Here is a 27,712-nt window from a genome sequence, read left to right on the forward strand (position 1 = left end):
TCAAGAAAAGGTAGCTTACACTTGTCAATGGTTTTCGTTCATCAAAGCTAGTCCCGATTTAACAGACTCAACTAAAGTTGGAGGTTGAAGGAAACCAAATTGGATTTGAGCTACAACATGCTAAGATGGAAAATCTGAGTGAGCCTTTTAAGTCATGATCCTGAACTTTTGATGTCATTTTTCACCAGAGTATTTTCAGATCCAAGAATGTCTACATACAAGTATCAGTAAATGTAGAACCTATTGAGGGTAGACCAATGAGTAAGGAAACTAAACGAGGGAAACGAACAAGCATGCCAAGAAAGTGATTGTAGACACCACCAGTAACTTTAGAAGAAACTGACGTCAGCCTCACACTAACAAAACATCTGAGAATGGCACCAAGTATTACACTATTAGACGATGAAGCCTCTGTCGATCGTCGACTATGGAGCAAAGCCTCTGGATGTCTATAGAAAAGCATCATCAGTGGCTACTACACATGTAGTGTCAAAGTGATCATTCTTTATTTCGGAGGCTGATATTTTGATCCGGGAAGAAATCTATTTAGAATGTCTGACAAATTCCCTGTTGTATCCATGGACTCTCTGGCAGTATAATTGTCGACAGTACGAGGTCCCCACAGAAAATCGTAATCATTCATTACATTTTGCTGATAAGTGCTATCTAAGATTGCTGATCTATTCTTATTTGCTAATATGACTGATTTCTCAGATAAATTTCTTAATTCTGGCAGTTGATTACCTTTGGCAAACCCAACCGTGCTTGAGCCACAATCAGGAGAAATCAGCTGAGATGACTGCAACATGTTCCCGCCTGAAAACTGTTTGGTAGCATAATACTGTGGATTTGAGTAATCTGCAACATCAGTAGGAATATCAGGGATTGATCTAACTAGAGCAGGAAATGCAGAAAATTGAGAGCCCTTCAACTTTGAAGTGGAACCTGCCAAATCATAGATAGCTTAAAAGAATGAAAAATGCACGCAATTACCACTACTACGTTATATAGTTTTAATTATTTTGCTATAACAAATATAAACATGAAAGTCAAAATTACAAGCATGCAACTATTAAATTGTTTAAGATGCATGAGATATTTGCACCCATAGAAGCTTCAAAAGAAAGATAAATCAACCTAGGCAAAATCAGGCGCATTAGGTAGTATGCAAACATATAGGAACATATTAAGTATATATAAATGGAGAGTTAACCTAGATGTTTCTAAATAATCCAGATGTAAATCCTACTATCTTAAAAAAAAAAAAAATGTGGAACCGCCAAATCAGTGGCCCCCCTAGAGCCGGTCCCACGGATATGGAGGGAGGTAAATGCAGGTACACAGCTGAAAGCGCATAGCCGGGACGCTAACCCCAGGCAATGACACCCTGAGGATAACCCTGGACCTTTCGGCCACGAAACCATGCGCCCCCAGCTGTGCTACGCCCTGGGGGCATAAATCCTACTATCTTAGAACTAATTATGGAGGTATCTAATAACAGATCATTAACTCAGCTAAAAATAGGAAGAACCCTTGTCAAACACTTCTGGCATGGTACGTGCCAAAAGAACAGTTTCAGTGTCACAGAACTTAGTTTAATCTAATTAACTTGTGGCAACTATTCAAACAAGACAATACTCATCTAAAGCAGAGCTAATCAGGACTATGCAATCTTCAATTTTGTGTGTTCATCAATTTACTACCATCGGAGATTCCTACCTAAGATCTGCAATGAAGATGCATTGACTTTGTTTTTCTTTCAACTTACAGGAGTTTTAAAAATTTCTGACAATCCAATCATTGCATAATAACATTAGACCGGTGTGATGTATGGCTCAGAAGATAATTACTCCAGTACATACTAATGGAGTCTACACGTCTAGCCAAGGGAGTAGATTGAAGTCATTGGATCATGTAGCTGGGTATCAAATGTTATTTTTTTTCCTTTCATTGAATTTTCAAGGACAAGAACAGTATCAGTCCAGTATTTAAACCCTTGGTGTTAGACCAAAACATGGTTGCTGAAGGCATAATCCAATCACAGACACTAGAAAGATAGGATGTGACCAGTTAGATTACTAAACTTGTCATTCATAGCAAGTATCAACCATCTAAAAATACAAGTAATACAAGAACAGAGCCAAGAAAAAATATATATCCTGGTCACAACATGAAACGGAAAACCTTGAAACTAATATTCTGGCCTGTTAAATTTGAAAGATGAATAATAGGTCCGTTCAAAAGGACCGAAGAGGGGAGAAAAGTGTCAAGCAAAAAGCCAACTCATGCATCCAAGTAACTATTGCACTGATGACAAAGCTTTGGATGCACAACTCGGTCAAATGCTCAAAAGCTACCAGTGCATGTAAAATACTTACCAGAATCCTACTTGATGGCCATCTCATATTCTATATGACAATCTACTCCGAGCAACATATGGTGAAACATTTGGCAATCTTTGTTTTAATTGTCACTTTTGGAACAAGTTTACAAATTACCAAAAAAAATATAAAGGAATTTGATGATCATGAGCATTTAATAAGACTAGTTTGACTTTAAAACCTTGAATGTCCAAGGGAAAGAAATTTCCAAAATGAGAAATGAAAATCAATTCACCTGATTCATATGAGCTGAAGAGTATGTTTGATTCATGAGCATTGAATAAGACTAGTTTGACTTTAAAACCTTGAATGTCTAAGGGAAGCAAATTTCCAAAATGAGAAATGAAAATCAATTCACCTGATTGATATGAACTGAAGAGTATGTTTGATTCATGAGCATTGAATAAGACTAGTTTGACTTTAAAACCTTGAATGTCTAAGGGAAGCAAATTTCCAAAATGAGAAATGAAAATCAATTCACCTGATTGATATGAACTGAAGAGTATGTTTGATTCATTTGACACCTCATCAAAAGAAACATTATGGTGATCTTGGCTTTTGGCAGACAAGGACATGCATTCAGAGAAATGTGGGACAGATGAACCTTTGTTTGAATGAGTATATAAATGAGTTGCATTATTTTCCTGCAGATTACCTTGAAAGATATAGTTTTCCACATTCAAAATGCTAGAATCAGTAAAACCTGGCTTTAACATATCATGATTCATGCTGGGATTGAAAGAAGCCTCTGTCTCACATATGAAAGGGTAGTCATCTTTAACATAGTCAGCACAGTTAGCAAGAGGACCTACTATGTGATCAACATGAGCTAGATTGAGAGACAACATATCAGAGACCATGTCATACTCTTCCCAACATTTGCCTGCTTCATCTGATAATTTACTATCTTCCAGCAAATCTGTAACATTTCTGTAAATGTTACTCTCACCCAAGAAAAAAGACCTGTCAGATTCATGCTGTGAGCTTCCAGAGACAAAATCTTCACTGGCACTAGATTCTTTTTGTAATTTCCCTTGGTTATGGGGAAAGGAACTAATGCCAACATCTGAAAATGCTGAATGTGCAAAAGCACCACAACTCGAGATTTTGGAGTTTCCTGTGATTTTAGTAGAAATAGAATACCTGTTTCCATAACCTATTGAAGAATTGGATTTGATAAATGACTCTGTCAAATTTGAGTTTAAACATCCACTTAATCTCTCCTGATATGAACTATGAGATACTGCTTGAAGGTTGGATATAGGAGCATCCTGTAAGGATGATGTAACCAAAAAATCCGCAGAAGTTGAACCACTCCTAACTCTACAAACATTGTTCTGGCCCTGATTGCTATTATTAACTGATGAAGAAAAGACGTGATATGCATTCAGGTCAGTTGTGTCCATCCTAGGGCATCTCATGAAGTCATTTCGAGAAGCTACACGTGGTTGGTGGCTTAGTGTGTTGAAATTCATAGTGATTGGAACTTCTCTGATTTTCTGAAATTTGTTATAAAAATTATCAGAATATAATCCACCTTCTGTTCTTTCAAAAACAATGCTGGCCTGATCACTTGCACTAAAATTTTGAAATCTTTTATGTTCTGCGAGTTCAGTAGACGTATGATGTTCAAATGATTCATAGCTTTTAACAAGTCTATTTCCAACTTTAATGGAATTTGAAGTAGACAATTGCTCATCACTTTGATCTGTATTTTGAAAAACTGCACAAACTCGATCCCTATCATTGGGTTTCATGATGAAATTTTTTGGCACAGCAGAGTGGTTAATTGGTCCTTTTAGCGCTGTGACACTAGCATATGATAGCCTACCAGATGTGGAAGTTGACTCCCTGTGGGAAATTATGACCACAGTTTTTCATATTTACGACAAAGAAAGGAATAGAGGATTTCACAGTTATATACCATGAAGCTGTAGATAGAAGGGCGCCCTGCTTTCTATCATCTTTCTCAGTGATCTTTCTGCCATTATCACAATGTTTCTTGACAAGGAAGTAGATATTTAAAAGTTAGCATCAGAAATTGATTTTAAAAAAATTACAAGGGTTAAGAATTAGCCAAGGTCTAAAGAGAACTATACCAACAACTTGATTTTTTTATTTAAAAAGTTACCTCAGACAGAAATTGTACCTGATCTTTTTTCACAGTACTGCTACTTCTGCATAAGGTATTCATGGGTGGAGGCAAGATCCTTCCAGAACGTGGTGGAAGATTAGAGACATATCCTGAAGATTTCTGAAGCTTACTGGTTTAAGAACATGGAAAGTTAAAGCTCAGATAGTTTCATTGTTTATTTCATTTTTGGATTACAAGTTAACATCTTAATAAAAACCATGTGGAAGACTGTACCTATTGTTACAAAAAAGATACTGAAATAGTTACTGATCCATTGTTATGGAAAAGATACTGAAATAATTACTGACCCATCATCATTCGAAAAGAAATTTCACAAAGTATTGAAGAAATTTTACCATGAATTCCTTTTTGCATTTTCAAACAAAAAATGCATAAATTAGTTACAATGGGTTGAAAATGGAACTCATTGTTCATTGGAAAGCCCGTGACGATTTCTGAAGAACAACTTTAACTAACATCACCAAGTAGATCTCGAAATGGGTTGGAGCCTCCTACCTTCAACAAGCCATCATGACTAAGAGGTACAACCTGCTTCTCCTAAAAGCTCGAACTATTTGAAAAGAGACCAATTTATATTTATATAATAAAACACTGCACACCACACTTGTCTATGTAGGACCAATGGACACATAGCTTCCCATCATTATCAAAACCTAAGGTTTCTAAAAGTCTGATAGTGTAGATTAGAATTTATCAAAAGACTCAAATTATTTAAAACAATTTATTATAAAATTGCATGTGTTGAGAAAAATTATAAATATGAATAGTCTTTGTACTTCACTCTTTGCAAAGGTTCTAAAAGGTGTACACAAGCAGTGTGCAGTTGACCTACTGCATATAGAGGCAGAGGCAGAGGCAGAGGCAGAGGCTTTTACAGTCAATATTAAAATATAAAAATGTTTATATTGATATCTAAAAAAAATTATCATTTAAAAAAACAAAAACTTTAAGTCAGTTTAAATGAATCAAATAAGTTTTTTTTTATTGCATACATAGATTGCATATACGACCATTATGTAAGCCCTTCAAACTCTACCTAAGCTATGTAACTCAAATGGTGGCTCTTTTTTTTTTTTGTAATCCAAATATCCAGCTCTTATGATCCGACTAGTCCTTGAAATGACTATCTGACAGAAGTTTCCTACCGGCCACCACGGTAAATCCAGAAAGTATAGATGGGTTCAAGCGGATGGCCTAGCATCACGAGTAATTCGAACACTGCACGTGTATGATGTGTTGGGCAAGGGTTTCGAACCCTCGTTGCATGGGAAGCCCATCCCACCTATTACCATCGCATCGTGCCCTAAGGAGCTCAAATGGTGGCTCTTTAAAACCATATTATGTTGGTTTCTCCTTTGTGATTAGCAATAATCATTTTGATGTTTGACCAATGCATTTAACTTAAAAAATGTGATTTGATAAGTTTGACCACAAGTGTGCAAGTAAGACAATTTTTAAGTGTTATCATACTCATAAATCGTAATGAATGCTTGGCTTGGTAAGCACTCGTATGTGAGTGGAGCTATGAAGAGCCGCAGAATGATTTTCAAGCAGAAAGGCTTGTCATCGACCCAAAGACAAAATGAACTTATATTGTATCTTGGTTTCTCTTTGGTAGATGATGTGCTGATATATGACAATCTAGGTGGAGTGTATAATTACCTAGAGCTTATTTATTTTCAATGTCTTGTAACTTAACAAAATCATTGAGTTGGAGTCCCTCGTGAACATTCAATTTAAAGTATCACTGTAGGGAGTTAAGTTCGACTTTCAAGACTTGACTAGTGACAGGGTTAAATGTTAGTTTGACTTAATGGTGTTCTCAATCCAAATTTTTATAAACAGCTTAGGTCAAATTTCAGAGCAGTTTACAAGGCTCGTAAGTTGACTAAGAGGTTGCCCAAACTGTGTCAATCGATTGGAATGTTAGTCCTAGTCGACATGAATAACATTGTTGATTGGCATCGTGGTTTCAAGTAACAAAAGGATTCTATTTGAGGGTAAATGTGGATGACATGCAGTTGATTGTAAGATGACAAATCAACTGGAACCCTTTTGAGTTGATCAAAATGATACTATTGGTTTCAAGTTCCAACATTTGATTTTTAAATGGTTCAATCAACTGAAACAGCTTGGTAGTCAACTGGAGTTGTCTTTTTCATCCTTTTGTAAGTGAATGTTAGACCAAGGTGTATAAAACTTGTTGAATTTGATTTAGGAATTGATCCATACAATTTAAAGAGTATTTTGATTGTGCTTCAGTATGATCAAGTGCCCAAATCATATCCAAGAGCTTGAGTTCATTTCGAGGCTCTAATTCATTCCTTAAGCTTTTTAGTAATAGTTGTCTCTCCCTTATTCTTTATTTTCATTTCATAGGGAGAGATGTGACATATTGTTTGAGTTCTCAAATTTTATATTTGTTTATTGTTGAGAGTTTTCATAAGCTCATAAGCTTTCTACTTTGCAGAAATCCCTTTGTTGGTTTAAGCTGACTTGCAAAAATCCTATCGATCGATCAAGGTTTCATCATCATTATCATTTCATCCTCATTTGTAAATGAGGAGGCCTAGCTACTATCTCATTTAAAAAAATGTTTTAATGGAATTTATTTGGTGTTTTAGTGGATTTTATTTAATGGTGATGTACCAGATATGTCATAGGATGTGGAGTAGGAGCAAGTCTCCAAATTACATTATATCTTGTTATCTTGTGTTAGCATTGCTTATTTTTCATTTTCACATGCATTCTATTTGTACAATAGATCCTGGAAACAGCCTCTTGCAAAAAGTAGGTAAGGTTGCGTACAATAGATCCTTCCTCAGGATCCCGTATAGCGGGAGCTTTTTAACATGCATTCTATTTGTTTCAGCTATCACAATCATTAATTGTCATGTGCACACAGTTTGGCCTAATGAATTCATTTAAGTGTCAATTAGCAAAAACATATATATATATATATAACTTCCTCTAGCTAAGTCATATCCACATGTTATCCTGTTGGTGCAGGAAGCATCCGACGATCGAACCTTAGTTTTGATAATGGCAAATGATTCAAAGTTAAGCTTAATTATTATCTAATGTGTATGATTGAGTGTTTCAGGAAAGTCCTAGCTGCGGTTAGACGAGTGGAAAACCCTAGGGGGTGGTAACCCTAGGTCATAGAGGGTGATAACCCTATGCAGAAAGTCTTGGCGGGTCGAGAGCTTCAGCCAAAAGTCCTAGGGGGTGGTAACCCTAAGTGGAAAGTCCTGGTGTCGCGAACTAGGTGGAAGACTGGACGGGTCGGGAAGCAGGAGTCCAAAAGAAAGTCCGGAAACTTCGAACACTGAGCAAAAGTCCAGTCGATCTGGAGGATCGCACTAGCAACAGGTAAATCTCCTGAGTGGAGTAGGTGAGGACGCGTTCCCCGTAGAGGGAACAGTAGACGTCGGGTCGACCTAGGGTTTCCGGTTGGAAATCCGAAGTCAGACACGGACAGTCCGATGACTGTCGACTATCATTTGTTATATCGTTTATATGCTAACTTTGTTTTGCAGGGTATGTGTTTGGGACTAACACATTTTGTAGGAACCAAGAAACAACTTTGGCCTCGGATGAACAGTGTCTGAGGCGCCTCCATCGGGCTTGGAGGCGCCTCGGGTGTGAGCCAGCAGAAGTCTGCGCAGAAGACTTGGAGGCGCCTCGGACGTCGCTGGAGACGCCTTGGACCAGGCGTTGGAGGCGCCTTGGACTAGGCGTTGGAGGCACCTTGGAGCAGCTTGGAGGCGCCTTCAAAGGGATAAGGCGCGACCGGATCAGCGCTTATCACCGCGGCGGACTCGGGACTTGGAGGCGTCTCCAGCACAACATAAAAGAGGGGTCGAGGCAGCAGCTGAGAACAACAATTCAGAAGCTATCTCTCACTAATCTGCTGCTCAAGAGTCGACGCTAAAGTGTTGTTGCAGTCCCCGACGACCCGAAGCTTCATTTACTATTACTCTGTTGTCGGTATTGTTTCAATTTCAGTTGTACTTATTCTTACTTGTACTCATTCACGATATTTTAGTAATTGCCCAAAGTAAACGCTCAACGAGCGTGGGCCTTGGAGTAGGAGTCGCCCAAGGCTCCGAACCAAGTAAACCCACTTGGGTCTTCTGTGTTTGTTTCTTATTTCCGCTGCGTTACTCGTTGTTTTTATGAATCTGAAACGAGTGAAAGCCACAAGCACTATTCACCCTCCCCCCCCTCTAGCGCTTCTCGATCCAATAATTGGTTTCAGAGCGAGGTTGCTCTGAATTGGTACAACTACCGTTCTAGCATTTTTTTTCGTCGCTTTCTCATTCATATAGGGTAAAAATAAAACCTTACGCCTTTCATTTTTTTCTCTCCAAAACCGTTTTCAAAAAACTCATTCTCATCTTTTCATCATTGATCGGCATTAGCGAAATATCGCATTTTCAAAAAATTTGAAATAATATTTTTTTTATTTTTTTTAATATTTTATTGTTTTTTTTCAAAATTAGTGAATTGTTATTTTTATCTTTCTCTCGCACTACTAATCCAGGATTAAGTTCTGGGACAAGTTTTTTTTGTTTATTTGTGTGCTAGATCTTAAATGGCATTCCAAGAAGGATTTTGCACCGTCCGCCCACCACTCTTTTCTGGCGAGGACTTTGGATATTGGAAGAACCGGATGGAATACCACCTCAAGACGCAAGTCGAGATGTGGATCATTATCCAGACCGGACTCGAGCTGTAAAATACCGGAGAAATGGCGAATATTAATAAGAGAATTTTCTGGAATTTTTAGAAATTTTCTGGAAATTTTTCGGAGACCGTATGGAAGAGTTTACGGGGATAAAAATGGGGCCCAGGAAAGCCTGTTTAGGCTACCCCATTTTAACGAGGAAAAGTTGAAATTTTGTTTTTATTTTTCTTTCTTTTTCTCCTTTTCCTCTCTTCCCATCGTCGTTTCCTTTCCCCGCGTGCCCGCGCCCCCTTTCCTCAATCGACCCGTGCCCTACGGTGCCGACGCCACCCACCAACGCGTCGCCACCGCCCTTCCCCGCCGGTTCTCCTCCTCCGGTATAAAAGCTGTGGCTGAGGGGTTTTGCAACCCTTCCTTCTCTTCCCCTTCTTGTGCTGAGCCCTAGAGTTTTGCCGCCGGCGAGACCTTTGAGCCACCATCGACCAATTATTCCCTTCCTTCTCCTCTTCCTCCATCTCGAGTGACCTAGCCGACTTCTTCCTTCCCGACGCCTTCTCTGCCCAAAGACGAACGCCTCTTCCATCTGCTGATATCCGGTTCTTCTTTGATCAACGACGCCGTCGGCTATCGTCGGAGCTGCGAAGCCCTTCTATCGCGGAGATCATGCCCTAGCCTCTCTGCAACGATTTGGCAGCACAACGGCCACCTTTTGTGCCCTAGCCGCAGTCGCCATGCTTTAGATCGCCGGGGATCGGGAGCATGCGTTGATGACAAGGGTAGGTTCTTGAGTTGTTTTCACTTGATCCTCTCTAGCCTGTACCCTAACACTGTCTATGATTGGGTAGCTGATCTTTATAGGGTTTATTGGTGTCTGGAATTGTTGATTCTGCCTTGATCCGACACTGTGGCAGGAAGGTCTCTTTTCTCGGCAGATCGGCACACCTATATTGGTTAGGTTTGGATGGTTTGATCACGGTGAAGGTGACAGCAAAGTGAGTTAGGTTGTTTGTTTGATCTATGATTTCCACCGACTGGTTCAGTGAGATTTTATTTTTGATCAGTGAGGTGTGCTTGAGCTGTTGGGTAGAGACTAGAAGGTGGTTGCTTGATTAGTGACTTCTTGCTTGATTCGGTTGATATCTGTGAGGAAAGATTTCAGCAAGATTCTGTGTTGTGGGTTGCTCTTTGATCCAACAGCACCTTGGATTCGACAGGACCTCCTTCAGGCAGTACACGTTTTGGCTGAGCTTGAGGTATGGTTTATGTATCGAATTATGGATAAATTAGATTACTAGATGGTTAGATTTATTAGGGTTTTACCCTAATTGAGCCTCAAGGATTTTTATTTGGTTATGCATTTGAGTGTAGTTAAATAAAATATTTATTTATTGGATACAGGACTTTGACGCGAAACGAATATCTCGACGTCGTATTTGGACCGGATTGAACTTTTCGATTGGAGGCGGGTACCTTGACTTATCTTTTTGATATGTCTTGTTGATATGTCTAGTAGGTTATAGCCTTTAGTAATAATTATGTTCGTCCTTGTTTCGGTACGTCACTACCCGATACTCGTTACATGCTTGTTTGCCCACCTGTTATGCATTTTATGCTAGTACCCATATGATTATATATATGCTCAGTGAGGTAGTGACATACCATGCTTGTTATGCTCAGGACCTAGGTTTTTGATATCCTATCTGACCTGTGTACTTTAGATTTTCGTATTTGACCATGGATATTACGGTACTCATTTTAAATATATGGATATGGTTATGCTGATCAGTTTATTGCTATGTTTAGTGTCATGCATCATGGTTGCATGCTGCGCGATTGTCGGCTCCACTATGGTTGAGCACATCGCCAGTTACATGTACTGCACACACCACCACTCATGGATTAGTGGTATATCGAGTGTGTGGCGGTTCTTTGCTCCGTTGGTCGGTGACTCGGTAGTGGCCGTGCTTCTGTTTAGCTCCTGGCATTTAGTGTAGCAGCGTGCCAGACGGTGGACTCTGTTGGCTCCGTTGGTCGGTGACTCAGCGTGGTAGCCGTCAGAGATACCACCCCGTCGTACCGGGAGATGAGAGCGTTGAGCTCCCCATTTATGATTTGGGGTCGGAGGACAGTACTCCGACAAGATCCCGTCCACTCGGTCACTCATCGAGTAGTGATGGTAGAGTGACGGTTGTCGCCCTACCCACTCGGTTTCGCCATTTGTGTGTGAGATGACCGACTGGCGTCAGCAGACGTCGTTGGCATCATACGCATTTATCGCTTGTGTTTGCACTTATATCTGCGTTTGGATGGATCGTATACGCAGGATTTATACTTCCGACGACCGATTATTCGATAGGTGGCCTGGTGAGTGCAGATGCTCTTGACCTTTTCTATTATGCATTACCTTCTTTTGGTCAAGATACTGTACTCCATACTTATTACTATTGGTTATAGTTTACTATACATGTCAACTAGGTATCTGCTGAGTTGTTGAACTCACCCCCATGGACACTATCTTTTTCAGGTACCAGGTTGTTTATGGAATCGCTTGGAGTATCCTATCTGCTGGTCCCCACGTCACAACAGAAGACTTATCGGTTTTACTTATGTTTTGTTTGTTTATGTATCAGTTTGTTTAGCTCTGTACTCCGGTTTTATTTTTGGAGTGTTGATGTTGTTATGTGGTATTTTGTATTGGTTGTTGGTTGTGTAAGCCTAGCCGGCTAGCAGTTTTTGTGTGTTGGTTTGTATTTGATTTCTGTCATTTTCCGTTGTGTTGGTTTTGTTCTAGCCGAGTGGGCTGATGATATATATAACTGTGTGGTTGTGTATATATTCCAGCCGCATATGGCTGATGTATATTGTGGATGTAGAAAATTGCAGATTGTCCGCCGTACAGGGGAGGTGCTGCCGAAATTTCTTCGGACAGGGACTTTCCCGGGGCGTAACAGAGCTTCCACGTAACGGCACCGGAAAACTTATCTCATGCATCAACTGGGATTCTAGCACAATGAAAAAAGTTGAAGCCGATGCCAAAGCGACATGCATGCTACAATGCGGCCTAACCAATGAAGAACTGAACCGCATCGGCCTCTTCGCAAGTGCAAAAGAGTTGTAGCAAAAGCTGATTGACCTACACGAAGATAACTCCAATGCGAAAGTAAGTAAGCACAATTTAATAGATGAATCATTTAAACAGACTAATACTACTCTGGCCGAGGAAGGTGTTGTGTTAGTTGCAAGTACAATCAAGACAAAGGAAGCTAGAAAGAAGGTGTTGTAAGCGACGTGGGATGAGTCCTCCTCCGAAGATTCCGATGAAGAGCTTGAACAAACGAGCTTCCTAGCTCTACCGATACAAGCAAATATTGTTGAAACCGAGACCGAGTCCGAATCCGAGATCGAGAGTGAGTCAGACACCGAGTCCGAGCAAAGCCACAGATCCGCATCCGTTTCCAAAGGACCAAAACCCACTGTAAGCTCTGTAATTTCTGGTATTAATATAGATAATCTAAAAAATTTACAAAACCTAATACCTTACTTGCTAAAGAAATTGACTAAGTCCAATATCCGGGTCAAGTCGCTCCAAAAGGAGGTAATAGCCCTTAAGGAAGCGACTGACTTGAGTTATTTAACTGAGTCAGTTCAAATTGGAAACTCAACTCAAGTCGAACAACTTGAGGAAGAAAATTCCAATTTGAAAACTCAAATTAAAGAACTCAAGGACACGTTGGAACGGTTCACCATGGGCTCCAAGAATTTGGATCTGATTCTTGGAAAACAGCGAGCCGTTTACAACAAAACCGGACTTGGATTTAAAACTAAAATAAAATACAAATCATATTTATCGCTAGTTAATAGAAATAATAGAAAAATTATCCAAACATGGGTGTCAAAGTCCAACTTGGTTAATCAAGTTGGACCTGGTCACTAATGGGTCTCCAAGGATCAGATCCATTTCCTTGATAGACCACATCGAGGCTGTGATCCAGGGGGAGCCAATAGAAAAACCTTCTCAATAAATAGATAAATTGATTGATGCTTGTTTATTTATTTTCCTTGCAATATACATGCTTAGACTAGGATAGCTTAAGGATCTAGGCGTAATTTACACTTGCTACTTAAATCTAGGAGTTTCAAAAAGAAAATTAAATATATATTTCTTTGAGCGATTCTGTCTAGGAAGCGGTGGATGATCACATACCTAAAAAGGCTTAGAGTCTCGCCCTGACCTGGGAATCAATCATGGAAAGACAAATTTAATTGACTAATTGGAAAACCTAAGTTTAACTCAAATGTAAATTAATCCTTAGAAATAACCTAAATTAAAGATAACCATCTCACAAAATTACTTAAGATTACCTGATTGATAATTTAGAATCGAGTGAGATGGATCTAGGTTCAAATAAGTTCATTCAAAATTTAAGCAAATTTAATTAAAATCAACTAAATCCAATCAACCTTTATTTTAAAAATCCTTTAAAAATTATTTTAAAAATCTTTAAAAAATTATTTGAAAAATCTTTTAAAAATTCTTTAAAAAATCTTTAAAAATTATTTGAAAAATCTTTTAAAAATTCTTTAGAAAATCTCTTTGAAAATTTCTTTAAAAATTATTTTAAAAATCTTTTGAAAAATCATTTTAAAAATCTTTAAAAATTATTTGAAAATTCTTTAAAAAATAATTTGAAAAATCTTTAAAAAATTATTTGAAAAATCTTTTGAAAAATTTTTGAAAAATCATTTTACAATTCTTTAAAATTATTTGAAAAATCTTTTGAAAAATCATTTTACAATTCTTTAAAAATTATTTGAAAAATCTTTTGAAAAATCATTTTACAATTCTTTAAAAATTATTTGAAAAATCTTTTGAAAAATTTTTGAAAAATCATTTTAAAAACCTTTAAAAAGTTATTTGAAAATCCTTTAAAAAATCTTTGAAAAATCTTTTTAAAAATTCTTTAAAAATTATTTAAAAAATCTTTAAAGATTATTTGAAAAATTCTTTAAAAATCAATTTCAAAATTATTTGAAATTTCTTTAAAAATCAATTTCAAAATTATTTGCAAAATCTCTTAAAAATCAATTTAAAATCCTTTGAAAATATTTCAAAAACTTATTTTAAATCCTTTGAAAATTATTTCAAAAATATATTTTAAAAATCCTTTGAAAAATTATTTCAAAAACTTATTTTTAAATCCTTTGGAAAAAAAAAATTTGTGGTTCCAAACTTATGACAATAATTTTTTCTAACTTAGCTAAATATTTACAAAAAAACTTATTTTAAAAGAGCTAAGTGTTTATACTCATTTTACTCTCTTATTTAATTTTGATATATGACAAATGGGGAGAGTATAAGGAAATTCAAAAGAAATTAAAAATTCAAAATAAAAAGAAATTTTATTATGGGGGAGCTTCTATTAAGGGGGGCTTTGTATGTGCTTATGTTTTATTTATGCTTGTACTCATTTATGTTTATTTTTATTGCATTTTTTACTTAACTTTGAATTTCGGTTGCCATAATCAAAAAGGGGGAGATTGTTGGTGTGGGAAGCATCCGACGATCGAACCTTAGTTTTGATAATGGCAAAGGGTTTCAAAATTAAGCTTAATTGTTATCTAATGTGTATGATTGAGTGTTTCAGGAAAGTCCTAGCTGCGGTTAGGCAAGTGAAAAACCCTAGGGGGTGGTAACCCTAGGTCATAGGGGGCGGTAACCCTATGCGGAAAGTCTTGGTGGGTCGAGAGCTTCAGACAAAAGTCCTAGGGGGTAGTACCCCTAGGTGGAAAGTCCTGGTATCGCGAACCAGGTGGAAGACTTGGCGGGCCGGGAAGCGGAAGTCTAGCAGTAAGTCCGGAAGCATCGAACGCTGAGCAAAAGTCCAGTCGATCTGGAGGATCGCACTGGCAACAGGTAAATCTCCTAAGTGGAGTAGGTGAGGACGCGTTTCCCGTAGAGGGAACAGTAGGCGTCGGGTCGACCTAGGGTTTCCGGTTGGAAATCCGAAGTCAGACCCGGACAGTCCGATGACTGTCGACTATCATTTGTTATATCGTTTCTGTGCTAACTTTGTTTTGCAGGGTATGTGTTTGGACTAACACATTTTGCAGGAACAAAGAAGCAACTTTGGCCTCGGATGAACAGTGTCCGAGGCGCCTCCATGGTGCTTGGAGGCGCCTCGGGTGCGAGCCAGCAGAAGTCTGCGCAGAAGACTTGGAGGCGCCTCGGACGTCGCTGGAGGCGCCTTGGACCAAGCGTTGGAGGCACCTTGGAGCAGCTTGGAGGCGCCTTCAAAGGGATAAGGCGCGACCGGATCAGCGCTTATCACCGCGGCAGACTCGGGGCTTGGAGGCGCCTCGGACAGGCTTAAAGGCGCCTCCAGCACAGCATAAAAGAGGGGTCAAGGCAGCAGCTCAGAACAACAATTTAGAAGCTATCTCTCACTAATCTGCTGCTCAAGAGTCGACGCTAAAGTGTTGTTGCAGTCCCCGACGACCCGAAGCTTCATTTACTATTACTCTATTGTCGGTATTGTTTCAATTTCAGTTGTACTTATTCCTACTTGTACTCATTCATGATATTTTAGTAATTGCCCAAAGTAAACGCTCAACGAGCGTGAGCCTTGGAGTAGGAGTCGCCCAAGGCTCCGAACCAAGTAAAACCACTTGGGTCTTCTGTGTTTGTTTCTTATTTCCGCTACGTTACTCGTTGTTTTTATGAATCCGAAACGAGTGAAAACCACGAACGCTATTCACCCCCCCCCCCTCCCCCTCTAACGCTTCTTGATTCAACACATCCTTTTCTTAAGTGTCAACATGTGGCCTACTAAACTAGTCGGGAAACTTGTTCGAGAAACATATATTCACAGAATAAAACTGACAAATTTCACCACATACAAACATCTTGTGGCAAAGGTTCAGTTTTCTTGAATAAATCAAGTAGTCAAACTCAACAAACCTTGATGCACTCCAGTAATATTACAATCACTCAACTTTTTCGAGGACTGCTGACTCACAAACTTGAAAAAAAGGGTGACCGGTGTACGAAGCTCCCGCTATGTGGGGTAAGGATCCATTGTACGCAGTCTTACCTTGCTTTTCACAAGAGGTTATTTCCATAATTCGAACCCGTAACCTTTAGGTCACAAAGCAACAACTTTACCGTTATGTCAAGGCTCAAACTTGAATGAGTTCTAAATGTGAAACTCTAATTAAAAAATGACAAACTTGCCAAATTTTCCAATTAAGTTTGCACTTAAAATTTGCAATTTGAAAGCAGCATAGCTTCTATGATTATCTTTTAAATTTGTGTGTTTTGATTTTCTAGCATTTTAAATATACTTCTTTTTCTTTTTTTTTTTTGAAATTTTCTAGTTTTGTTAGCTTCTATTAACTATCTAAAGTCCCAAGATCCTAGGTGGAGATATGATCTTAAATAAATACACGATGCCAAAGTAGTACCTTGTGCATACTGAAGGAGCTTCATCTTTCATACATATATCTTCTTCGGGACAAGCATCATGCATATACAGACAGTTCTGTTTTTTACATCGCTGAATCAGTGAGCACACTATATTAGTCGCCTAAAAACAGAATCAACTACAAATCTGATAAATATAATGACAATTCTGTATGAATTCAATAAAGTATATACTAGAAAATTGGAAAGAGATCTATCCATTTCACTGAAGATATTACCCCATTCTTTAGCCAGTCGTGACAGTATCTTGTAGTACCAAAACATGCTCTACAAGGGCAGGGTCAAATTTAAGATTATAGAATGTATACTTTTGTACAATGTATAGATAAGACAAGAATAACACTTACTTTAAAGGATTTCCATCTAAAATAAAGCCATCTACAGCTTCAATGCATTTAAGAGCTTCGTCCTCCTTGGAGAATGTAATATATCTACATGATAAACAAAAAGACCTAACAAAGATACTAAAAAGTTTTTCACTAAATGAGCCTCATAAATATGTTTTTTGGATATCACAGCAGGAATGTAGAGTTCATTCAATACAAAAACAAGGCCAAACTTTATGACAAAATTATGCTACATTCTGAGGAAGAGGGAAGGTAGGCAAAGACAAGCTGATTTAGAATCCAACAAGCATCTGAATTGAGTAAAAAAAATATTTTGGTTTAGATTGAAAATGCAAATCAGAAGAACCAGTTAATTGCTCAGATACAAGTTTATTGGCATGTGGAATGAATATGTGATCATGTCAAGAATCATAACATTCTAAATGATTCTCAAGTGGAAGAACAATGTGAAAACTTTGTAGGAGAAAATCATGAGTACACTCAATAGTTCAAGTACCTAACAATGGATCCTGCATTAAAAAAGATAGCAACTACCTCCTACAAATCAAGTATCTCCTTAATATGACTCCAAATGGAACTAGAATATTGTTTCCACAGAATGATTTGGAATATATATTTTCCAAGTAGATGATCCAGAATATCTCATTCAAATTATGCCCCAGATTTCTACATATAAAGACACAGGACGCATATGTAAGGAGCTTCCAAATCAAGTTATCTTGAGATATAGTAAAATTAGAAACCCTTATTCGATATGAATGGAATGGAAAGCAAATTTCTCTCCAGGAAGGTAAGACAAGATGAAAAAATGTGGAAAACGCAATTTATAATGAAGCTAAAACTTGAACTAGAAGATTCTCCAATATCTAAATGTAACAAGAAAATGGTTATCTCCCATTTAAAAGACATCTTAAAGGAGGGCACAAAGGTGCCCCAGAAAGAAGTTGAATGTCAGATATCTGATGTCACCTAAAAAGAGGCACAAAGATGTTCTTGATATTAGTTGATTTGGGGACCCATTGAAAGACAAACAATTGCCAGCATATTGGGGCATAGATCAATTAAAAGCTAAGTTATTTATTGACATAATGTATGACCTAATAACAAGTCTTATTGTATTGTTTGCAATGAAGCAGTTGTGGCTCAAATTATCTATTTTTCGAAGACATGCGTCTACTTGAGATGTTGAATACTTACATGACACGAAAATTCAAGAAGGCCTCTGAAGGTGGAACTACAACAACTCTTACAATTTTACCATACTGGGCGAAATATTCTCTCTTTTTGAGAATCTGTAGGAAAAAAGAATAGGTATAGAAGTGTAGCCAGATCAAACTGATATTTTTAGAAATCTTAATCAGCAAATTGTCACTGAGACCTTTAAAAGCTTCATATCATCTTTAAATTTGAACATTTCTATAAGGCAAACTGATAGATAAATATCTGCCATGAAAGTAGAGGAGTGACATTACATAAGTAAAAAAAAATGTTACCATTTCGTCTGCTAAAGCCACAGGGACACCAGATACATATACAAGATTCCGCCGAATGACACGGACATCATTTACATCTTTTGGTAGTTCTAGTGGTTTAGACTTAGCCTTTTGAGATTTCTGCCTTTGGGAAACTTGTTTCGCTAAGCTACATTAAAACCACAATATCAAATCCTAAGAAACAGGATTAGACAAGGCATTTTGACTTAAATCTCACAACAGCATTATTTTTCTACTTTTTTAATCAACTACATGAGGTTGAAACATCATATTAAATATTAACATAAATACAAAAAGAGATCATTCAGATAACTGAACATGCCTTTCTGTACTTATAGCAACCTTCAGTATCCTCTCCTTGTCATACAGAGTTCGGCATGCAGGACATCTTCCTTCAGTATCATTGTTTTCAGCCGTTTGTATTATGTGATTCCAACACCAGACACATATCTAGCAAATCAAATCAGATAAGAATGCATGACAGAAAAGATATAGCAAATAAGTTAATGACTGTAATCAGTGCAATCAAGCTGTTGCTAACAACAACTAAATAATAGACCAATAAAACAGTGGATTGAAAAGTGGAAATCAACCTTACATTTACAATTAAGATTTAAACACTCATGTGCCTATGCCAGATGTGCTTGGAAAAAAGTAAAATAAAAATTGAGCTAAAGAATGAGCAATCAAAAGACTATATTAAGAGTGCAGAGGTGTTAGGTTCATAGGGTTGGAGGTATAATGAGTTTATTCCCACATTTGTACTTCAAGATCTTTTCATAAATCCTATAATTATTATGTAAGTGCTTCTTATCAAAATAGGATAAATGCAATTTTTCTTTTACTTCAATTATTTATGGTATCAGAGTCCACTTTTTAGGATTAGGGTTCAAAGAGGTACTCCTTATAGGGATGTTGCTAGTTTCTACCAGTTATCCATCATCCACCTTCTTTCTCTTCTTGTTCTTCCCACACTGAATCCATAAAACATCATCTCAAGACCAGCACTACTTATCTTCTCTACATCCATGCTTGTGCAAGCTACCCCTACCCTAATTTGCCTTATCAAATCCATGTTAACCTGCAATAGAAACTTCAACAATGGCCTCATCTCCTACCACATTGACAGGCAGCATGGTACACTAGAATTTGAGTAAGGTACTAAAAAAGTGTGGGATCCTATCATGGTCAAATTCTACAAACCTATCCTCTGGGTTCAAGGTATGCATATCAGTATCTACTGTAACAATACCTATAAGTGATATTCAAAGAAAAGGCAATAGATTTAGAATAAGAACAGTTGCTATAACTATTTTTTGAAGTGCAAAATCTTTGTAAAAACAAAAGGATGAATTGGTGCCAATTAACAATAGACATAGCAGATATTATTGAATACACGAGAAGCAAAAAATCAAGACGTAATAATGATAGAGTGCAAAAATTGTATTTTCCAAAACCTGGTATCCACATTTACAAGGCTTTAGCTGGAGATCAGTTGAATCCATCTCTTCCATGCACAAAGGACAATTTACTACACTTTCGTTGCTCATGTTGGCACTATAATAATAACATTAATTAATCAAGAGTTGAAATGCAATGTTATCTGAAAAAAATATGAAAGAATACCAAGGCATTTAACGATAGACTGGCTCTACACATATGAGATGACTGTGCACACTAACAAAATATGAATATTTTAGGTTGGGATAAGAAAATACATCTGAAGATCATAGTAAGGTATTATCCTCTGAACACAATGAGTATAGAAGATGAATGATTTTGCAATATATGCTATGGCCCTCACTGTGTATTATCAATCAAAGGCCAAACAGAAAATATGAATTATGAGTGATTAGCTGATATCAAAAGTGATACTGAATAATGTAATAGAACAAACTAGAAAGAGATGAAGAAAACAGTACAAAAAAAATTAACAATTCAGATAACTATATAATTACAAGAACATTTGTATTTAAGATTCCTCTGTTCTCAGCCCTACATTGTTCTGATTTACCACTCTTTGTTGAACTAAATGAAGAAAAGAACCTAGAAAAATTAGGAATTTAGACCTTAAAGGATAATCGTCGAAAATTAGGATTCCCTACCATAAGGTGCTTACTCAGGATAAAGCATGTACACCTGTGGATGTTAAATCAATTAACATGAACACATGGGGGCAAAAGGTAATTCGCTCGCCCCCAGCACCTCTGTCAGCCCGTCCCCAGGCCAACACATAAGAGGTAAATCACAAATGGCTACTAACCTTGGGCAATTGAATAGTGCATGGGGGAGGGCAGACACACGGCTACTAGCCGGGATTTGATCCCTAAACCTCATGGTGGTAACACCACCATGCACTAACCAACTGTCCATTCCGAAGGGACAAAGTTGCTTGGTGGCAAAGTTGCATCACCTTGAATTATTCATTGAATATAAATTAAGTGTTTCTTAGATTTTAAAGTCAACAACAATGGAAGGATCGAATTCACTGTTCTCCATTTATCAAACAAACCAACTATTGTAGCAATGCTTTACAAAGCTCTCCTCCCATTCACCATCTTTTTCTATAATTCAAATTTTCAGTGTCACTTGTTGTATTTATTAAGAATATGACTATACAGATTGATTGCTTTCCTAATAGCCCTCACCTGTAATCAACCAAAATTGGAAGCCAAGCTATTAGAATGAGTAGCCAGCTAGGCAAAGCTATAAGTAGTCAGCTAGTCAAACTTAATATGGTGCTTACTGGATTAGAAGATCTGCATTCAAATAGAGTGTCAATAATATACCTAGTTATGTGGAGTCAATTCATAAGTTAGCATGAGCCGCTGTAATCTAATCCACCCACCCACACTTGGAGAATGTTAAGAAAATGTAAAACTAATCACTCACACAATAGATTTACCTTTGTGTTCATCTCTAACTGTTGGTAATTTAGTAATGAAACATAGCTCCTATGTGTCATTTGTTTCTGATCAATAGTAAATCTAATGATCATCTGATTGTTAGTTTAGCTATTAGGTAAACGTTTGTTTGCTTCTAAATGTCAAAATAGATAAATGCACGCTTGAAATATGGGCAGTAAGTATTCTTTTTGTGCCAAGTTTCCACCTCCTTAGACTCATGACTCTTGACCATTTTCTTCAAACTCAATTTTTCAGGGCAAGTTCTCCCTACTATTTACAATATAACTAGTAACTGAAGTATTAGATCGTGCTATCTGAAATGGGCAACATGTACCATCCATGCCCATGTGGGGACACGGTCATAGGGGTTTTATGAGGTCATCATGCTCAATGCACTACAAAGAAGGGGTGTGTCCATCATTAAGTGCAGCATCAACAAAGTAACTCCAGAATTCATCTCCTGCTCTATTCCCAATTCAAGGAGGGAGACAACCTAGGGAAAAAGCAGAAGATGACGAAGGTAACACACAAAAAAAGGAGAAAAAATCATACAGAGTGATTGGAACAGGACAAAGGGAAAGGAGAAGGTGCTCAAAAACAAAGGGGAGTTTAGGACAGCATAATCATGGTGGAAACATAACTTGCACTGGAACACTACTTTAAACCTTGAACAGAACTATTGTAAGCATCACTGGAAGTATTATGTCATCATTATGCTTTTACTTATTCAACGTCTATCTTATTCTCTCTTTGTTCTACCTTATATGGTGATGAAAGCACTAAGATCTTCTAAAACATGACAGTCTACCGACCAACATAAAATGTGCCCACAAAACAAGTATTTTCCTCATCTTATTTAACCTTCTTATCTATTCCTATTCCTTGTCTGTCTATCTTGACTTGCATCGTCATACTCCCAATACAAAGTAGCTACTAACTTGGATTACTTGAGCCACAAAGGAAGCAACTGTCTGTCAAACCAAGGAAGCATCATTGAAAGAACGCATGTTTCTAGCTATTGATGATGAGCCTATTGCAAGCAATATCTTTGTTGATTTATAATTAGATTAGCCATTTGTCCAATGTCTTCTTGCAAAATTATGATTAATAATCATGACCGCACAATAATCTTTTCATCAAACATCAAGTTCAAGAACATTATTCTGGTGACTCTTCGACTTCACAAACGTAACATATATAGAATCACTGAGACAGCGACAATGCTCCCCCAATTTTTCCCAAAAAAAAATAGACTTAGACTTTTCAACTTGATTCAAATAGCATATTCATCATCAAACACGGCAATACTGAAAGCATAAACCAAAAACAAAAATAATAATTAAAAAAAAACTCAACTCGAGCGTGACGCAGTTCCTCTGCAGTAAAAATAATCTCAAGAAGCACGTACAGTCGCAATACAAACCAAACCACTCAAAAACCCTAAAAGCGACTAACCCAGTGAACTCTCTCCGCAGCATTTTAAACCAAATCCGACCTCCCAAAAAAAAACGTGAAACAGGGAAGAAAAAAACGAACAAAACAACGCATCAAGAATCATCTCCTCATCAGCCAAAAAAAAACACTCGGCAAATACAATGCAGCAAACGAAACCTATAGAACTCAGAACGACAAACAGAGAAAGCCGAAACAAAGGCAGACAACAAGGTTCGCAGAAAGGTTTGCGGAACTCACGAGGCGGACTCCGGAGACAGAACCCGGAGCGAGGAGAAGCGAGGGGCAGGTGTGAAGCGAGTGGAAAGCGACGACCTTTTAATGGGGTTTCCTTCCCGTCCAAGAAATGGAGTGGGAATTTGCGGAAGGACGAAGAGCCAAAAGCAGCTACCGAGCAGAAGCGAGTGAGAGAGAGCGGCCACAGCCTACAGCTACAAGCGTAGAGAGTTGTTTCGGTGTGGGCGAGGGAGTAAAACAAAAGCGCTATCGCAGTACCACAAATGACGGTTACGTACCCTCCTGGTGCCCACACCCCCTATTCCATTTATAGTATATGCTTTTCCCGTCCTTAACTATCGCATTCTTTACCTACCCAATCACTGTTCGAATCATCGTCGAGCCCGCAGGGGTAGATGAGTAGATAAATACCGCGAGTAACTTTGACGGGGTCATGATTCTGGCACCCCTCCCTTCGACTTCCGTACGTTACCGACTCCTGCGTGATTTATTAATTTCCAACGCGTGAAGTTGGGAATTACCCAACCACCCCGCTTATGCTATGTTCAGCTCGAAAGATAATAAAGGCGAGATAATGATTTCTACCCAAGAAAAGAAAATTCACCATAGACGGAAAAGGAAATGAGGGGCATCGCTGTGAAATATTTTACTCTAATTTATTTACTTTTAAATTTTGCTCATTTGATATTAAAATATTATATTTTACTCTTATAATTTATTAAATAAAGATTAAATGTGATAAAAAGTTAAAGAACACCTCTTTTTTCACATAATATCAGGAGTCATCTTTAAAAAACATCAGTTAAATTTTCCTTTTAAATCAATTAACCTTCCCAAATCTTTTTTTTAATTAGGTTAGTCATTTCCAAATAAATATAAAAGTTTTATCAAAACGGTTACCTAAGTTATAAATAATAATAATAATAATAATAATAATAATAATATTCTATCATATATTTTTAAAAATTACTACATAATTATGAACTTAAAATATTATTTTTAAAAAATAAAAAAAAATACTCATATAACTTTTTGACTAAAATTATTATATGATTTTAAAATATGAATATTTATATATAGAAATATATAATTCAATCATATTTTTAGTGACCAAATGATTAAAAAAAACTATATGTCAATTGTAGTTAAAATTGTTGTAGGATCATTTTTTTTGTTTAAAATTTAAAACGAATGCATTGTAGCAGATAATTGAAATCCAATTATACTGAATAACTCAAAAAATTACTATATGATCAATTTCTATTTACAATTTGAATCTAAATATATAGTGACCAAACAACTCAACAATGATCATATAGTAAATTTTGTGATCATGTTCCGTGTGAGCTCAATTGAATTTTGTCAAGATGTTTTGCCTCTTGATTTTCCTCATCTGCTAAACGGTCTTCCCTTTGAGTTTTTCTCATTTGCTAAAAGAACTTGACCTTGCCTATGGGTCAGGAGTCTCACCTCCAGAATTATGTCTCTACCAAGAGGTTTATCTGCTTGATATCCAATCAATCTTAATTTATGCTACCAACCACTAAATATCTAGTCGTCATTGAGCTACTTAGGCCTTTTTTACTATCAAGTATTTAGTCACTCTTAATCTACTTAGACTTCTTCAACCACCAAGTATCTAATCACTTTTAACCTATTTTAACTTCTCCAATCCCAAAATATGATCAGCATTGATCTACTTGAACTACAACTACAATATCATATCAAGTCTTCATTTACATAGTTGATAAACTTTATTAGTAAGCATAACATTAACTTAAATCCTTTTTCCACCATATTAAAATTACTTGGTCAAACTCAATAACTTAGGGTATGATTATGTTAACAATCTTCCCAATATCATTTGGTCGAATTTGATTACTTGTGACAAGATTGCATTAACATTTTATCTATTGAGAAAGGATCAAAAAAAAGTTTATTTATCTTCAATATCTTTTTCAATGGAGAAAAAAGAGAAGGGTATATTTATAAGGTCTTACAAAAATTAGGTCTAGATAGTGATGTATCCAACATATCAGGATGTTTTCAAATGAAACTGACGGAATTAATTAGTCAAAAAAGTCATAACAATCATATTTGTATGTAACAATTGTTGCCGATAGCATTACGAAGAACTTTATCTAAATTTGTTTGAATTCCTTTAATTAGATTAAGCAAGTATTTTCAAGTAATTGATCCTACAAATATGGTTCATCTAACAAGAGATATTGCAGTGATCTTATATGAATTAGAAAAGATTTTGCCTTCCTTTTTTTTTTTAACATAATGGTTCATCCAATTATTCATTTGGCTACTGAAATACAACTTGTTGGTCATGTACCCAATTGCAATGTAATATATAAATCTTATTAATATTATTTTATTTAAAGTATTTTATTTGATAAATAATACAAATTTTTGTGTTTTTTACATTAGGTACGTGGGGACATTAAAGTCTTATGTTTGAAATAGAAGTAGGTCAAAAGGATATATTATTGAAGGGTATTTAGCTAAGGAATGTTTGACATTCTTCTCTTTAAATTTAGTATATTAGGTAGAGTCAACATTTAATTAATGGTCAAGGAATGACTTTATAAATATCGACTCAACATTCACATTAGATAAGTTTAACATCTCTAATTATTCATTTGGAAAGACCATTTCAATTAAGTTTGATATTGAAATATTAAAGTTCCCACAGGGTGCCTTGTTGGCTAGAGGGTGGTAGATTTACTATAATGGGATAGAGATCAATTTTCGATGAGCACATGCCCTTAGGGAAAAACTCCTCCCACCCTCTAGTTAATTGATGGTCGGATATAAGTTGACTCCGTGATTTACCTCCCTTCACATAATCTGTGAACAAGCTGTAAGGGACACCCGGGGTGAATATAATCATCTTTTGCTATAATATTAAGATATTAAAGAAGTCATATCAATATATGTTATTCAATTATCATCACGTACAATCTTATATAAAGTATGTTTTATTTAATTCATGGTGATTACATATATATAACTATTATAGTCATTATTGTTTATGAAATTATTATTCTTAATTTCCTGTGAACACCGAATAATTGTGAATCTTAACCATTCTTGTCTTCCACCACACTAAATTAAGCATATACATAGTGAAATTTTGCCTCATGGTTTGCCAATCATTTAAGCTGTATTGTAATAATTATTAAAAGTATATATTACAAATTTTTTGAAATATAATTGATTAAGCTAAGTATATGTATGATAGATTGAAGATACAAATCTTCCAAAAGATGATCTAGTCTCAAATGATTTGAGATCAATTGTTAGAGGCTTGAATGCCATTGGGATACGATATAAAAAAATTATTTCAAATAGATTTAGGTTTCATACAAAATAAGTTGAACGTAAGAGAAAAACTCAAAATTGTAGTATAAGGGCAACTACTTCAAGTTATTTAAGTATAAAGGTTCACAATCCAGTATAAAAGTAAACTTGATTATTATGGGATTTTACAAAATATAATTGGGTTGGATTATGGAGGAGGTCAAAATGTTATTTTATTTGAATGTAAATCTCCAAAGGCAAACGACTAAAATTGGATGTTGATAGTTTTGTGTTGGCCAATTTTAAAAATATTAAGCATCATATAGAGCCTTATATTTTAGCATTTCAGGCTATGCAAGTATTTTATTTGGAAACTCCAATTGGTTGTGATTGACATGTCATTATCATCATTGATGCACGAGCAAAGTCTAAAATGCAGTCTATGACATATGTTGATATATATCTTCAAAGTTATATTTGTAATTCTAAAAACTGCAATGAACATAAAAAAGTGGTTTGAGTTCATGATGATTGATGATATTGTAGAAGTGGAAATTGATATTGGTTTATGATTATATTTTATCTAGTCTTTGCATTTATATTTAATTAATTGTCATTGTAAAAATAGTAAAATATTTTTTCTATATAATGTTTAATGATATATATTTTCTATATACTGTTTAATGATATATGATGATATATATATTTTTATTTATTTTTAACCATTGCCTTTTTATATTTGATATTAGAGGCTTTATAACTTTTTATTATCCATAATTTGTAACTCCCTAGTATTTGTAGTATGAATGGCTTCTAAACAACAAACTAACAGAAAATCTCATTTTAAACTTCAACCTAAGATAGATATACAATCATTAACTATAAGTATAAATCACATAGATCAACATTCAATTGAGCAAAGTAACATTTCATTTTATGTATCATAAAGTTGTTGATGGCTTGTGTTTAATTCTTATTTTCCTTTTTTTTAATGGAATCAATACTTGGTCAAAACATTAAAGTTTCGAATCAACTACATGTTGATATGCAAGGTAATATCCCACATGTTGGAAAATGTCTTTAGTTCTGTAAGTACCCCGTGGATATTTTGATATGATCAAACCAAGTTAAGTTGAGCCCTATTATATTTTGATGTCCTATGTCTAAGTGTGTAGGAACTTAGGAGCACAAAAAGTCGAGCGAAAGACACAACTAGCGAGAAGGATGACATGGGAGAGAGTCAACTGGCTCGGTGCGTCTGA

The 27,712-nt window shown here is 36.3% G+C and overlaps 1 protein-coding gene across 2 annotated transcripts; it reads right to left on the reverse strand.

The window, feature by feature from the left end:
• Positions 1-121: 121 nt before the first annotated feature.
• Positions 122-23,394, reverse strand: LOC121980322. Of its 2 annotated transcripts, none has more exons than XM_042532314.1 (12): positions 23,145-23,394; positions 20,004-20,103; positions 18,869-18,996; positions 18,547-18,694; positions 18,251-18,345; positions 17,054-17,137; positions 16,925-16,973; positions 16,688-16,779; positions 4,531-4,645; positions 4,306-4,382; positions 2,863-4,232; positions 122-858 (listed from the first exon to the last, which is right to left on the reverse strand). In XM_042532314.1, the coding sequence occupies exons 2-12, from the start codon at positions 20,094-20,096 to the stop codon at positions 506-508; spliced, it is 2,604 nt and encodes an 867-aa protein (XP_042388248.1). In that variant the 5' UTR covers positions 20,097-20,103; positions 23,145-23,394; the 3' UTR covers positions 122-505. The 2 variants fall into 2 exon arrangements, with proteins under 2 accessions (XP_042388248.1, XP_042388247.1); XM_042532313.1 differs by having other exon boundaries at positions 122-945.
• Between the last annotated feature and the right edge of the window lie 4,318 nt (positions 23,395-27,712).

This window comes from Zingiber officinale, chromosome 5A (assembly GCF_018446385.1).
Source record: "Zingiber officinale cultivar Zhangliang chromosome 5A, Zo_v1.1, whole genome shotgun sequence".
In the NCBI taxonomy this organism is placed as follows: Eukaryota; Viridiplantae; Streptophyta; class Magnoliopsida; order Zingiberales; family Zingiberaceae; genus Zingiber; species Zingiber officinale.